Source organism: Saccopteryx leptura, chromosome X, assembly GCF_036850995.1.
Source record: "Saccopteryx leptura isolate mSacLep1 chromosome X, mSacLep1_pri_phased_curated, whole genome shotgun sequence".
Lineage (NCBI taxonomy): Eukaryota > Metazoa > Chordata > Mammalia > Chiroptera > Emballonuridae > Saccopteryx > Saccopteryx leptura.
In genome coordinates, this window is record NC_089516.1 from 9,105,941 (window position 1) to 9,122,867 (window position 16,927).

General features: G+C 40.8%; 1 protein-coding gene across 3 annotated transcripts in view; it reads right to left on the bottom strand.

The window, feature by feature from the left end:
- Positions 1-16,097, bottom strand: part of AP1S2 (adaptor related protein complex 1 subunit sigma 2) — a 28,843-nt gene extending 12,746 nt beyond the window's left edge. For 2 of the 3 annotated variants that reach the window (XM_066356708.1, XM_066356709.1), the window contains exons 1-4: positions 15,958-16,097; positions 13,457-13,635; positions 6,020-6,128; positions 5,281-5,418 (exon numbers count right to left, since the gene is read on the bottom strand). In XM_066356708.1, the coding sequence (XP_066212805.1) occupies positions 5,281-5,418; positions 6,020-6,128; positions 13,457-13,635 (426 nt within the window). In that variant the 5' untranslated portion in view covers positions 15,958-16,097. Of the gene's footprint in view, positions 1-566; positions 663-5,280; positions 5,419-6,019; positions 6,129-13,456; positions 13,636-15,957 lie in introns of all 3 variants that reach the window. The other variant, XR_010747852.1, reaches the window with a different exon arrangement.
- Positions 16,098-16,927: the final 830 nt, after the last annotated feature.

The window sequence follows — 16,927 nt, forward strand, 5'->3', positions numbered from 1 at the left end:
AATCACTGTTTTTCCCTAAGATTCTTACCTTTTCATTTTTTATGCAGTCCAACAAATCACTACTTCCACAAAGATACTGCACAGTACTAAGATATATCATGCAGCTCCAGTTATGAGAGAAATCAGTTTTAGCAGCACTAATTTTCCATAGAGCACCACTTTCTAGATGAGGGAGATTAACAGCTGCAAACCCAGTAAATCTACTCAAAGTTGGTTATCTCAAAGTAGAAGCAAATTCATGAGTATAATGCTTGCTTTTGATACCTCACTTATTTTCATTTTTCAGATTGCTTTAGTGAGATACCAACAGCAAACAAAGCTCAAAAGGAAACCCCCACGAATTTCAAAATGATGCTGTTAGTATACAAAAGAAAGGTGGACACATCTCAAAAGGCACTGATCAACAGCATCATGCATCTACCACTGAGGGTTAAAGCCCAATGCCCAGTAGTTAACTATCTGATCTTCATGGATCAAGCAAGGACTTGGTATCATCTCCCGTGCAGCAGTCTTGGCATAACACTCCATTTTATCCATGCCACAAAAACGGTACATTTAGTAGTTACCGATAAGTAAGTTGGGGGTTCAAAGGGACTAAAGTCTTAGACTGCACTTTATCATAAGATATCCTCAGACAAACCTCCCCATTCTTCATTCTGGCTCTATAAAATTAAGGAGCAGAGAAAAAAAACCGTTAAATGCCTTATTTTACAAAGAAAATGCACTCTATACTTCTTTTGTTATTATATGTATGTTTATAAAATAAATCCAACTGTCCCACTCCCCTTCCTACCCCCTCAAAGTGTCTAGCTTAAAACAGGTATTTAATTGGTGTGAGGGCGGGCGGGAAGGAGCGCCAAGTACGGCCAAGAATGTCAGTGTAGTAATCTCAGGATGGTGCACTTTAATTGTTTAAGAATCAAATTAAGTATAAGTGGCATGTTAAGAAAATATGTTTTAAATTCCAACAAACAGTAAAAATTGAATAATGGACCTACTTTTTTTCTAGGTTTTACCCCCAAATCTAATTATACATTCATACAACTGAATACCAAAAGGAATAAGCGGAGTTCAGTCTAGAAATGTCAAAACTAAAACCATTGTTTACCAAGTAATTAAGTAAAATAAAAAGTAGATCTTTATTACTTAATCACAGTGCCTTATATATTTTTTTACTTCTTTACTGATTTTAGAGAGAGAGGAGAGGAGAGAGACAGACAGACAGGAACACTGATCTGTTCCTGTGTGCGCCCTGACCTAGGATTGAACCAGCAACCTTTGTGTTTCAGGACAACGCTTTGACCAAGCTATCTCAGGGCCAATGTCTAATAGTTTAGTGATTATTATTTGAGTACACATTTATGTTAAGTTCTCATTACTAACTATATTATGCTAATAGAAAATCTACTTTATCTACTACTGTTTGCCTCTAAAAATGAAGGACTACCTAAAAAAATAGACTACCTAAAAAAACTATAGGATGTTTACACAAATTGGGTAAAAGGGAAACTTTAAACAAATGCTCTAAAGAAAACAAACATTCTTAAGGATAGAAATGCATATTTCACAAATTAAAAAAGGACTAAAATCAAAATCATTTTTTGATTTGCCATATATCTTTAAGCCACCAGATATTTTCATTATAAATTCAGTCATCTTTGGTGACTAGAAATCATTAATTCAAGGAAAAAGCCTGATACCAAATAGGAAAATTACAATACAGTCGACCCTTGAACAGTAATACACGGTGGGTGGTGGTTTGGGGCCACCAACACCATGCAGCTGAAAATCCAAGTATAATTTTAACTTTGCAAAAACTTAAGTTATCCTTCAGTATCCTCAGGGGATTGGTTCCAAGGTCTCTGGTGGGTAACAAAATCCGAAGATAGTCACATCCCCTATATAAAATGGTGAAGATCAGTGCATACAGTTGGCTCTGCACCCGTGGACTCTCAATGGAGGGCCAGACACAGTACAGGTATTTATCGGAAAAAAGTGCATATAAGTGGACCTACATAGTTCAAACCCATGTTGTTCAGGGCAGCTGTACATGAAATACTAGGTTAAAAATCAATTAATTAGGACTTTTACAAATTTAAGGCTGCATTTAGATAAGTGTTTTTATAGCTATATTAAAATGTAACCAAAGTCACTTTATGACATGGACTAAGTGAATACTGAAACTCCAAATTACAAGACCAAAAAAGCTACTATAGGTCTAAGTATTTTAATAAATGCAACAAGAAATGATTTGAAATATAAGGATTTTAATCTATACATCCCTTTAAAAATTCCAACTGTTGATAATTTGGAAAATGAAAATATCCAGTCCAAAAAGTAAAAGACAGCACCAGCCTAGGAAATCTACTCTGTTCAATACAGAGAAACCTCCAGGAGAATAATGAATTGTTTTACTATATTACTGAGAAACACAGACGTTGGTGTCTAAAACAGAACATTTAAAATATACATCTCAAGACCCTACAAGAATGAGGTTGGGGGGACGACAGGAGTGCAGTGACTAGATTTCACACCGCTCTGGGGTCTAGCAGACCTGGGCTTGGGGTCCCGTCTTTGCCTGGGACCAGTCACTGGACCCTCGCTGAGCCTCTACTTCGTCTGTTCCAAAGGCTCTCATGACACTCTCGGGGCAGCCCGAGGCTTAGCATGAGATGCCTCAGATCTAACTGCTCCATACGCATTAGCCATCATAGTTCTCTTTTGTTGTCCTGGTGTCCAGACAAAAACTTTTTACTAGTTTGTGGAATGCTTTTTCTCATCTTATTCTACCATCTATTAGACGAACAAAATATTCAAATATTCTTCCAGAGATATAAACATATATTGTATATCAACATAGAAATGAATCTGTTTTAGGAAACCAGCGTCCTGTCACCCCTAGGTTCCTATGACAGTATGTTGGTGAGTAACCCGAATAACAGATGAACCTGTTAACCTGAAGCCTTCCTGCCCCATACAGAGTAGCTTGGCTTCATAAAGACCTGCAATGTATTATAATTCACTCTAAATTAATAATTCATCAGCCACCTTCTGCCTTCCCAACAACTGAATGGCTAAATTAAGAAAAATGGTTCACTCAGACCACTGAGTAGAAAATGTCCTAATGTACTATCACTTTGGTTTATGTACAAAACAATGTAAATGTAGTCACAGATGGGAAATGGGGCCATAAGCTCTCTTCCAAAGACGAGGGACTGTAATTAACAGTCAATTTTTAAAAAATAGGGTAAGATAAGAATTTTACACGGGACCATAGACATCCTATGTCTCTCTCCATTCCTACTTTCTCCAATTAAAGATATAAAAATGCTACTTCAAAAAGAGAGGCATTACTTACTCTAAGACTTCGATAGGGCAGATATATACACACGTACACTCTCACACACATGGACCTGCAATACCTTTTTATCCCCTAGTACATTAAGTACTCGTAATACATTGCATAAAGCAAACTTAGCATACTTGTCACACTGTCAAGTCTAGCAATTTCCCAGAAGAGTTTAGAAAACAATCCAGACACAAGGAGCACTCAGTACCCTAAACATAACTTTCCAGAAAAAAACAATAAAATTAGAAGTTGAACTTCAATAACTTTATAAATGTTTTAAGGCAAGTATAATTAATGAGGAAATCAACTTGGAGGAAATATCAGGAACTGACTGACCAGACTATAGCTCTATATTTAAATATAAAAGTGACCAAGGAAAGGGACAAATATGGAAAATTCCCAATTCTGATTCTGGCTTTGACCTAATTTTTAGAAAAGTCTGATTAGTGAACAGCAAAATAAGGAGCTGCTAACTTCCAAACCAACTACAAGAAGCAGAGTGTGAGCTTGTAGTCAGCGCACCTGATGTTAAAGAATTTCTCCCCAATGGCAGGTTTGCCATCAATGAATGAGAACAAACCACTGTAGCAAACTGGACACACACGGAAACGAGTTCTGCTCATTTCACTACTAATGCCAGTGAATGGCATCAGCACGGCCAACAAAATGCTTTGCTTTTGCAGGTGCCTTCACCGCTGTCTCGGTAACTCAAGATCACTAAATGTACACTGCCTGTCTCACTGTACAGATGGATGGCCCGGACAATGTCATCCCACCTTGGATCAAGCCCCACACGGACCCAGTCCGTGACTGAGGGACAGGGATTCTGGAGAGCTCCCCCTCTCCCTCTGGAGGCAATGGTTAAGAAGTTATGATGGAGAAAAAGAGATTTACTCTTCTTCCCTTAGTTCACATTTCCGTTATAACAGAAATGCTACAAAACTGGATTTAAACAAGATGAATAAACAAAATGAGAAGACCCATACATATTGAAAAAAAAGTTGATAGCTGCTAAAGGGGAAGGGAGTGTGGGGATGGGTGAAATTAAAAAAAAGTAAAGTTTCCTTTAATAATTAAAACAAATAAAGCAAGTGCCTTAATAAAAACATACTACATATTTACCAGCCCCTTCTTCTTATGCTATAAAGTTTAAGTAAAGCATAACTCAACTTGGTACCTAAATTAAGGTTATCATTGAGTTTTTAGAAAAAGGGAGCCTTATGTAGGAAATTCTAAACCTTAGAAATCAAAGGCACAGAAGCACCAACTGGACAACGCAGAACAAGTGTAGAATCAGAAGGAAGGGGGTGCTGGTGGCTCTGGCGGGAGCAAGGCAAGGTGAGAATGGAGCAGCTGGACAGAATACGCTTGGTTATCGAAGAGCAAAGAAAAGGACAAATGCTTTCCGTCCGTTTTTCTAACTAGACTAGAGGATTCTACAAAAAGTGAAATTATAACACTGTCCTTTGTTTGGCTACATTTGCACTTAATGGACATGAGGTGGAAATATGAAGTTTGGAATGAAAATGCCATATTCTCAGTCAACTCCTGATTATCAACATTAATGAGGAAAGGGGTTATCTTTAATGTTCTAAAGTAATTTAGAACAATGGAGGGAGTTCTCATATTACTGGTAATTTTTGATGAGTCGTTTCCCTTCTTACAGCTGTCTGTCCTTTAAAGGTTTAGACTTGTGTGTTTAGGGTCCAAAATGGCTCCTCAATATGATAGACCACCTTTTCAAAGTAAACGATCCATCCATAGATAACGGAGTTGACGTGACTGACACATATCCCAATCAAATTGCACAGGGACTCTACATGCCAGGCATGCTGCAGAGTCATTTCTGAAACCTGAAAGAATGAGGGAAGATGACTGACACTTCCTAACAAGAGCAAAACATGCTAGTGTCTGGAGAACTCCAAGCTCACCTCCTGCAGTAGATCAGCCTGCTCAATTGCTTTAAGGACATTTTTCTTGGATGTTTCCTGAACTTCCCCTCCCAAAAGAAACTCATCCAAAATAAAATATGCCTTCTCAAAATTAAAGATGATATCAAGTTCACACACCTGAAAAACAAAAAGTAATAATAAAGCACAAAAGATACTTATCCATTATAAGGTAGTGAATAAAATCTGACCAGAGTGAATCCACCTAAATTCTTTCTAAAAACGGCAGTCTTGCTATAACTGAGCATCACTGTTAATCAAACTTCACACATTTGAAAACACAATGCCTACATGCTAAGTAAGACCCAACTCTGCAATCTCTCAACAATGGGCAACTTTTCTACTCATAAAAAACTAATCTTTTAAAATACCTATTTCCTGGGTAAGGTGATTATAACAGGCAAAACAATCTAAATTCTTCACTAAGCACTTCTAGAATATTATTTTTTGCAGTTGGACTCCTTTCTATTTCATGACTTTAAACCTCATTCTGACCAGCATAATTAAATGAGTAGGTCTGTGGGGTCAAGCAATTTTGGTAATTATGATTGACTAGGCACAGTGACAAAAAGCCATTCTTTCCCTCTCCCACAGTTACTTTCAAATAGTCAGAATCCCCAAGAAAATCAAATAATAAATATGTTATATAGAAAAGATTTTTTTTTAATTATGGCATTCAATTCCCTAAAAAAAAAACCCAAAACAAAAAAATGCAACTCACACTGCCAAAATACTTGTCAAGTAATTCCACGTAACGATGAATTATTTCCAGGGTAATTAGTTCATTGTCTTGATCCTCAATAGCACAGCAAAAATACAGACTAGCATACCTGTAACAAACAACAAATGGGAAAAAAGTTTACCCCATAATCATGGTTCCCAAATATATTTTCATATCCTATTATGAAAGGCCTATGTTTATACAGTTTATTTCCTCTTTTACGACATTATTTTTCTCCTAGATTACAAAAGCAGTAAGTGCCTAAGAGAAATCTTGAGAAGTATAGGCAAGTGTAATGCTGGTGGTGGCCAAGGCCAGGCAGGTCACACTGGATTCGGGCAGACAGGAGAACCTGCGGAGCCAGAAAGCACTGGGCCATTCCCATTTAGGAGAGGCTCGAAACAGTGGACGAGCAAACAGGCAGGGAAAAGCGCTTCTCGCGGCAGCAGGTGAACGAACAGTAGATACTGGCCCCTCGCCCCGGCGGGCAGGCACCCATAGCCTTACATAGACTACACATATGTGGCGCTGCCACGTGCTCATGCACTATTCATGCAAGGTACAAGCGAGCAAGCCCAACACAGCTGTTTTTCCAAAACCAAGCCCCCCCCTAAAAAAAATCATTCAACCACACCATCTAAAAAAGGAGCTATTTTGCTCTTCTCCCTTTCAGCCTCCTTTTTATGTTGATTATAAAGCATAACTGACCCAGGTTGTCCTGAAATTTACTTAATTAAAACAACACGCATGGCATGACTGATTCAAACAAATAAACAGGGAAGAAAATAACGTCTCCAACTGAAGGACTTATTGAGGGTATTGTCCATTTGAAGTCCAGGATCTGAAATGTTCTCCAGAAGTGTAATGTATACATAGGGAAACACACAAGTCAGAAATGTGTAGCTCAATGGGTTTTCAAAGCTAGCCCTCCTGTGTACCAGCACCCAGCTCGATAAACAGTACTGAACCGCTGAAACTCCCCTCCCGGCCTCTCTAGGTAGTCTCCCACCCCCCCACAGGTAGTTACTACCTTGACTTCTAACAGCATAAAATTATTTTTAAAAAGGAGATTTCTAGGACTGTGGAATAAACCCCAAGAAAAGAACAAGAGTCCCAAGTTATTACAGACGTTAGACAAAGAGAACAGAGGAAACACACCTGTCCTCAAGTTTTCTAAGTTCTCCCCTGTTGGACTGAAGTTTAGGCTACTCACCCTTGAAGGAATGAGGTTAAAAAAACATTCTCCTCCAAATTAGGATTTTAGCACATGGTTGTACTTAACCCAAGAAAGCCAAAACTTATTAATAGACAACCCTTCAAGGCACCGCTAATAATGACCAAGTAAGTCCTTTGAGGACTAGAAGAACATTTTTAAATGGTTTAGTGTATTTAACGGTTTTGGGAAAAAAAGAAAACCTAAGACGTTTGTTCACTGAGGAGCATTTAAGTGATTTTTACAAAACACAATGGGGACCTGACCTGTGGTGGCACAGTGGGATAAAGCGTCGACCTGGAACACTGAGGTTGCCAGTTCGAAACCCTGGGCTTGCCTGGTCAAGGCACATATGGGAGTTGATGCTTCCTGCTCCTCCCCCTTCTTTCTCTCTCTCTCTCTCTCTCTCTCTCTCCCCTCTCTCTAAAAATAAATAAATAAATAAATAAATAATGTACATGGGGGAAAACAAGCCCTTAAAAAAAACACACACACACACACACAATGGGCAATTACTGCTCACAGCATTCATGTAAAATAATATATAAATGAGCACAATCTCGTCAATGAATTCCTGCTCTTCAGTAAGAGAATAACTATTTTCATAGCAATCTGCTCATTTCAATGTTATCAAAAACATTTCATCTTATTTGACCTTCCCAACAGCAAGCACCATCATCCTTGACTAAAGAAATCCGGGCTTCAGGCCTTACCTCCAGGCCTTTTGCCATCTACCACACTGACCTGTCATACTCAGCGCGACTTTTGCCATGTTCGCTCTACCAGACTTCTACATTTTGTAAGTTATTTAAAATGGTGGGTCTCCTGCAATCTTAGGGAGGAGGCATTTGAATGCATTTACTTATCATGAGTATAGACAGGGCAGCCCCTCCAACTTGAATGAAGGGCTTCCTCTTTTTCCCAGCACTGGCCTGTTTTAATTTGTTTAAAAGGCAATGGGATATTGTAACTCACCATCCTACTGAACCCATGCTCAAAAAATAGTTTTGAATTTGGGGAAATTGATATAAATGGCATGTTAAGATGCCCTGAATTGAAAAAAACTCATCATTAAAGGGACTGACATTAAAAATGGTAGATTAAAAACCAGCTAACATGAACAGAGTGCTAAATGACTCCATTAGAAAGAATTTACCAAGTTACAGGTAAAATTCCTTTTTGCTTTTCCTTTTCTTTTTTTCACTTAAATCAGTTTAATTTACTTTCTAAGCTTAAAAATATACAAATTCTTTGCCCCCACCCTGAGGATACAAAAATCAACAGTGAAAGTGAAATATTTAAACTAATACAATATATTTGGCCAAAAGGACTTTTAAAACTAAATTTCATCTGGAAATACCAGTATGTTCACAAATCCAATCTGACCATATCCACAATTAACTAAAGATTGCATTTTATATAGTTGTGAATAAAATGGCAGCCACTGTTTTATATAATGTACTGATGACACCAACTTTAAAAGAAATGATCTGCCTACTTTGTCTAAAACAGAAGTTACCTTTTTTGAAAGGATGTGAGCTTTTCACACTTAGTTCTTTTTCATTTGTTGTAATTTCCAAATAAAATAAACGACTCCAGCTCCTTATGTGACTATGTCTTCCATGAAGTCACCATATAGCCACTTACCAGTATAATCTTTGGAATATTATATAGTTTCAAAAGGCATTTCAAGTCCAGAGAATACATACTTTTTATTTTTGTTTCTTCCTTTTTGTCTTGTTTGCTTTAATACATCCATTATATCAAGTGAACTCAATGAAAAGATTTTTTTTTAACGTTACTATTAAGTAATCTAATGCTTGCACCACCCTTGCTCCTTACCCATGGTACTTCCTCTTTACTTACAGATAAACAGCATTTAAACACTAGTCAAAAGTCCTCAATGTTATGGCTCATTCAGAAACATTAATTTAAATATCACCAGGATTGATATGTCTAAGCACCAACCAGTAATTAAAAAAAAAAAAAAAAAGCAATATATCTAAATGTTTACTCTCATTCAGAATGGAAAAAGAGCTATCAAAATAAATGTTTCATTTTAGGTGAGCATCTACTTATCAGGATTATGAGAAGGTAACTCTTGCCCTGGCCGGTTGGCTCAGTGGTAGAGCAGATGTGCCGGGTTCAATTTCCGATCAGGGAACACAGAAGTGCCCATCTGCTCCTCCACCCCTCCCCTTCTTGTCTCTCTCTCTCTCTGTTCCCTTCCTACAGCCATGGCTCAACTGGAGCGAGTTGACCCTGGGTGCTGAGGATGGCTCCACGGCCTCCACCTCAGGTGCTAAAAAGAGCTCGGTTACTGAGCAATGGTGCAATGCCCCACATGGGAAAAGCATCACCCCCTAGTGGGCTTGCCCGGTGGATCCTGGTTAGGGAGCATGTGGGAATCTGTCTCTCTGCCTCCCCTCCTTTCACTGAATTAAGAAAAAATGTAACTTTCTAGAAAGCTGAGGAAATAAATAGCATAATAGTAAGATAACACTCACTGAGTCCTCATATTTTATCATTTTAATTCTCACAGCAACCCTTCCAGAGATCCCTTTATTTGCATTTAGGAGACTGAGGCCCAATTGAGCAAACTCCCCAGGAACAACAATTTGACTTCAGAGCTCAAGTTTTATATTAAAAACTATAGCCAGGAACTGTATTAAATAAAGTACTCCTGCACCTGGCAAGAAACTAAAACATATTCAAAGCAATTTAACAGCTTTGAAGAGGGAGAGATAAAAACTGTTACACTGATTTGGTAAAAGATTACCAAGAGAACTTGAAGTGTACTCCCTAATTTTAGATATGTCTTTTAAAAATTGAATAATGAGCTCATTTTGTTCTCTTAGTGCATATTTGTAAGTCTAAATCTGAAGTAAAATTAATAATAGACTAGTAAGAAGAAAGGTATGTTTGGTTATTTTTAGCAGAGTGGATTAAGGCTTACTCTAATTACTGGCACTCAGAGAACATCTGAAAGTGCCTATTCTTATATTCAAAACACATGACTTCTCTGCAGTCAGCTAAATATCAGCTGACGGTGGGTGAATGTAACTAAACTGTTCTCAATACCCCCGGTGGCATTAAAAATTCCTTTGTAAGTAAAGAAAATCAATACAGTACTCTAAGACAAATTCTCAAGTTAGTAATTTGGAGATAACATATATATTTTTCATCTTAACACTTTAATCCAGTGCCTCTTCCATAATATGCTGCACAAAATAGGAATAAAAAAAAGTCTAGTGTTCTGTCTTCAAAGGATCTCAAGAGCTTTTATTTTAGAGATGAGCAACAAAGGCCAAGTGACTTGTTCAAAGTCACAAAACTAGCTAATGGGACAAACTGAACAGAACTTAAGTCCTAGACTTTCAGTCTGTTTTTTCAGTTTATCCTTACCCCCTTCCCACCACTTCCTCTGGAGGGGCAACTGTTATGCAAAAAGCTCCCGAGGGAGAATATGGAGGAGCCCTGAGGAAGGCACAGATCCCTTGCTGATCAGAGCAATGGAAGTGCTGGTTCAGAATTCCTCAGGAGCTAAGTAGTCATTCTTTTGCTAAATAGGTCTTTTCTTCGAGCTGGACTAGAGACAAATAATCACTTGCTTAATGAACAAATGCTCTGCTCACAAAAATTAGGAGATATTTTATAGCTTCATAATCATTTTGAAACATCCCCTAATTTTTGCGAGCAGTATAAATATGTCCTTAGTACAACAGGTGAGGTTTAATATGAAATGGCGGGGATGCACAGAAAAATTGATTAAATGCATGTAGATTTTATCTCAATAAAGCTATTTTCTTTAACTGCACCTTTTATGTATAGGAGTTCGATGTAAACATCAGTCAGGTTACATTGCCTTTACAACCTTGGAAAGAAAAAGCAGTGGCCCAACGTGGGTGGGCTGAATGCTGCATGCAGGAACACCAACTAGCGCTTTTTATCCTTTCCTGTAATGAGCAATTTCCTTTCCCTGCAGAAGTCTCCATTCCCCGGATTCATTCCATTGCTGCTATTTTCCTCCTCCACACGGGGGACTCCTTCCCCTATCTAGAAATGAGCTGAAGGCTCTCACAGCTTTTTTCCACCGTGCCCCCAACCCCTATGTCTATGGGTGCTCATCACCTCAAGTCCTTCAGAGCAAAGCTCCCTAAATAATCTGCTTGCTGTCTGAATGTCTCCACCTCTCCACCCTTCACCCCATTTCTTTGAGAGTTCTGACTCGATTTCACCAAAGCTGTTCCCCCAACGGGCATTTTATGAAATGCTCACTGTAAAATCCAACAGGTTCTTTCTTCCTTTTCATTGGACTTGCTTATGCAACACGTGGCACTGGTGACTCCCTCCTCCTCCCCATGTTCCTGACCCTACACTCACCCTCTCCCTCTCTTCCCCCAGCGTGAGCATTGGTGATCTAACACACTACGCCTCATGCCTCATTCCCCCCGCCCATGTCCATGCCTGTGCCCTCGCCTAAAAACTAGGCCTCCCCCAGTAGACACACAGGCATCACCAAGCCAACATGTCTGCCGCGGCAGCCTGCAGCAGGGGGAACCAGAAATGGGGAATGCCCTCAGTGCTCCCCTTCGGTCTCTGCCCTCCTCCCTGCTTCTAGCAGTGACCTCCTCTTACAAAGTTACCTGGGTTGCAGCTCTTCCCACCTGCTGAGCACACAGCAAGAGGTCTTCCTCCGGGAACTCGGCTTAATTTGATCTCCTAACACCTCCCTCAGGTTCCTCTCACCCCTTCCCCTTCCGCCACCCATGCTCCAGTTAAAGGCTCCGTTAAAAAGGCCAATCTGCTCTTTCTTCATCCGTCTACAAATCCTTTGCGTCCATGGTTAAGATTGGAGCCCTAGCCCCTATGTTAGTCACTACCTAGCAGATGACCTGAGACAAGTCACTTCTTCCAAATTCTCACTTTTTGTATAAAATTCAAGTGATGTTTGATCAACAGCAGTGGTTTTCAAACTCAGGAACCCTCTCCAGGGCAGAGGGCCAGTGAGCAGGGTACAGAATCCCCGGTTCCTTTCATAAGGGCACCTCCATTTCTACTTGTTTCATCTAAGGTTCTATCTTTGGGGCAAAAAGTGGTTGTTTTTTATAATGTCATACATCAATTTTACCTCAATTAAAAAAAATCATTTAACTAGATGTTCTAAAACATTTCCCTTATCTAAAATGCTGTGATTTTTCTCAACAAGTACTAAACCAAACACTGGACCCCAAATCACCCAAAGACGACTAAATTCCTTTAATTGGGAAAAGAAGTCCACAGTATTTTTTAAATTCTTGATGTCCTATCATTTCCATTTCTTTCTCTGCATTCCCCCCGCAGAAGCCCCGTTCCCACTGGGAGAGGAGCAGAGGCCGAGAGAAAACCGTCCTGGCAGCCCAGTGTTCGTTCCCTACACATCCCCCACAGGAGAGAAGTTTTCACACGCAGAAACCCTGTATCTTAAAAACAGCAAATCACTCCTGAGGGTACAGAAATGGGGAAAAAACAAAGTAATTACATTTCTTTTAACACAATGAGAACAATCTTGATAAGTTTATTTTAAGGTATTGAAAGAGATTCAGACACTAATGAACATACACTGCATTTTATTTAAAAAAGCTTCATGTTCATAAAAAATTTTTAAATCTATTCACACCAAAATTATCTATCAGATCTAATCAGTTTCACCACAGCAACAAGTGTATATCAAATTAATAAACACTACTTAACAGATCCTGTTTTGGAAAAAAATTTAAATATATATATGACTCAAATAGTCCACGTATTCAAGGTGTTTCTAAGTAAGATTCTAAAAGATAAAAGGCATGTCAATTATCAGTCATTACTTTATAGATTTTTGGGGAGACGAGAGAGAAAAGGAAATGCTTGTTAAACTCAGAGAATTACTCACATAATTTAAAATACTGATCTTATTTCCCCCTGCAATGTAATGAATTCATTGAATTTTTCTAAAAAAGATGATTAGGCCTTTAATTACATAGTTTTCAAACAACTGCCCTCATTTTATCATGTTAGCCTGGGTAATCAATCAAAACAAGTTATTTTAAAAATACAAATCTTTAATTTAAAACCATTCTCATGTCAATCTTTGTTAATCGTTATCTATAAAGGTTATCTCTCAAAAGTTTGCAGTTTGCACATTATAAATGACCAAACATTTGATTCTGCTATTTCACCTTTCTGAAAAAGAAAAATTATACCTCTTGTAAACAATCTTCAGATCTCGCCACTCCAGAAAGCTGCACATTTTGGGTTTCCGTGCTAAAACGGTTTGAACAAGTTCTCTTGTGATCTTTTTCTTCTCTTTGTCTGATAGTGGGACATACCATTTCTGCAGTCGAAGCTTCCCCTGACGACTAAAAAGCAACATAAACTGCATCTGTTAAGATAAATAGAATCAAAATTACATGCAATACACTTTGATTCAATGAAGATTAAGATGACAGGTTTCAGAGAGAAGCTTGGGGGGGGGGGAGCAGAGCGTTTAACTGACAAATGATTAGTAGCCATCAATATTTCTATGCCACTTAAAATAGCAGGAAATTCTTGTAGCAAGACCTTCCCACCAGATGCAAATCTCCCCACTCCACCCTGTTCCATGCGAGTTTGGAGTCTGCAGAACAAAAAGAAAAACAGGCATTAAGCTGAAGTGGAAATTTCGAGGTAAAAGACAAGTCTGACAATTTAAGAAACTATTGTCTATCTGTGCTATACATTCCACTCTCTCTATATGCATCAAAAGAGAACTGCTAACATCAACTGCTCTAGGTACATTTGAAAGAAACAGGAGACCTGCTATTTTTCACCCTCAGGCTGTTCTTGTTCCAGGATGAATTACTTGCAGGCAGGCTGTTATCACTTAGAATGCTTTCTTCAGTTTATGCTTACATATTTTATTTTTTAATTTTTCTCAGTTACAGTTTACATTCAATATTATTTCTAAGTTTACATATTTTAAGGAAAAGATCTAAAATATTAACCAAAAAAAGCCACAAACGAAGGTTTTTCTTAATAAAAGTCTGATTTCTAAGTATCTCTTCTCACCTCACTTTTTAAAAATTCCAACATAAATATGCACATAATAAAGCAGTAATGTATTATAAAAGAGAAAATAAACCTTTAAAAAGCCAAAATAAAAGTTATATACATTCAGAGATATTACACAAAATACTTCCTTTAAATAAAAAAAAAAGCATTTACAGATGGAGTGGATGCTGAATTCTAGTGTATTTTACAGTTATACTATTTTGTTTATATGTATTTGGAATCTGCAAATCTTTTGGATTAGTCTACATGCTTAATTTTCAAGATGAGCTTCTTGTAATTCAACTGTTTTTAAAAGTGACAAAAGAGTATCATGCTAAGTGAAATAAGTCAGAAAAAGTAAAAATATTCTTTAGAACAGACACAATGTAGATTTTTCTTTTGGTCTAGAAAACAAATAAATGGTCTTTGATAATTAAAAAAATAAAAAATAAATAAATAAAAAATTGTCTCTACAAAGGTTAATTTAAAGGTATAATTCAGATACGTATTTTTTTCTTTTAATTATTGTAAGTTCCTTTAAGAGCGTTACTGCAAGTAAGATTCCAGCCTGATTCTTAATATTCAGCACACCATCTTGAATTTGAAAACGGGGTGGGAGAATTTACGCAACCAGTTTAGAATAAAATGGGCCCTAAATTTCGCTAAGAAATTACTGCCGCTTTTTGTACTAATCCAAACAGGCATCAGCAAGATACTGTAGTTAGAAATTTATGATGCGGCAATTTAACTTTATTAAAGTTAAAATTCGCGTATTACACCTTACTTCGAACACTTCACTGGCAGAAAATTAACGAACGAGATTCGTGGTATCTGAGTGCCTCCCCAGCCAGACAAGTCCTGTTAAGATACAGCGGCATTCGAGGAGGACCGCGCTTAAAGCATCAACTGGACGTTCAATAGCAGCCCATTACCAGAACTTGGAAAAGCACAGACCCGTATTCCAGGACCTCGGTGACCAGGAGGGGTGGGGGTTTGCTTTCGAAAGGAGCATGGGCTTTTTAAGGCTGTCGGTAGCAGGGTCCTGTATCCTGCTCCTTGCCGCTTTATAGGACGAATAAATAATTCAATCTTTAAAACAAAATAAACGATGTGCTAACATGGGACAAATCGCGAGGCACAAGTATTCTCTCCTTGGTAAAAACAATGCTTTGATTTTGCCGCCAATCGCAGGGCACCTCAATTCCTCGAGACTAGTATTAAAAAGCACGGGCTCAGCCGCGGAGCAGGCTCGGGGCCAGCGGTCCTCGGTCCGGCCGTCTCCGAGCCGCCCCGCCGCCCCGCACTCCATCCCCGCCCGAGCCCCGGCGAGGTGACAGGCGAGGAGCGGGGCACACAATGGCATCCGCCGCCGCGCAGGGGGCGCCCAGGGTCCTCGGCGGCCGCCGCCCCCGGCTCCCCCCGAAAGCGCCCCACCAAACTTGAGGGCTTCCCGAACCACAGGTGCCGCGGAGCCGGCGCGGCGTCCCGGGCTGTGCCCCCCGCATCCCGGGCCGCGAGCGCCGGGAGAAGTGAGTTGCCGGGCGCCGCGCCCCGCGGCCGGCCGGGCGCGGGGTGGGGTGGGGTCTTCGGGCCGCGCGCGGGGCGGCGGGGGCGCCCCCAGCCCCGCCAGCACACTTCCAGCCCCCGGCGCCCCGGCTCGCCCCCCGGGACTTACGGCGGCCGCGGGCCGCGGGCGCGGCGGTGCTCGGCCGGCGGCGGCGGCGGCGGCGGCGGAGGGGAAGCCCCTGTCGCCGGGCGGAGAAGGAGAAGCCGTGTTGCTCGTGGGGAGGGGACCCGGTTAGTGGAGGGAAGGCTCCGGCGGCTAGGGGAGGGCGAGCCGACAGACCCCGCCCCGGGGGCCGGACGGGGGAGGAGCCGGGGCTGCGGCGAGCGGAGGGGAGGGCCGGGCGACGCGCGGGGAGCGGCTCGGCTGTCACCAACGGTCCGGGAGACGGCACAGCTGACTGCACAGTCCGAGCGAGCCGATTGGCCGGCTCTCTACGAGAGGCGTGGTGTGGACCGGAAGCGAGGCCACGTGACCCGGAAGCGGCCTCGGCTGGAACCGGCGCACCTGCGCACTCCCGCGTGTGCATTCGGGACGCTCGCGGGCGACTGTCCCGGCTATTCGGTAGAGGGAAGACAGGGTTGCATGGTGTCCTTTGTCGACCTTACTATGTAGGGTAGGGAAAGTCCGGACCGCGAGGAACATAGTTCGATCTCCGATAATTCCCCGAGTCCCAAGAGGGCGGGACAGGGAAGCCGGACAACCGGTAATGCTGATGAGGGGAGACAGGGAGTGCTGTCACCCTGGAGAAAACAAGTCAGGTCTGTCGTCGACCTTGTGCACGCGTGCAGAGGGCCTTTTGCAATTGTTCTGGCCATGAATTGTGCGGAACCAGCCCCTCCTTCCCATCGCATTGCTATATCCCTACACATCTTTCACCCCAAGCTGTACAAAGTGTCTGTCCCTGGCTTGCCTGCCCATGCTCGGTGCTGTAGACTTGATGACTTACTTACTGTCCGTTCTCTGCTGAAAAGCCCAGACAGCACCTCATCATCTAGATCCCGTTTCCTTCACACAGAGACGCCCAGCTCGCTCCAGCCACCTGGACTCCAGTATAGTCTTGCTGACTACATGCTCTGCC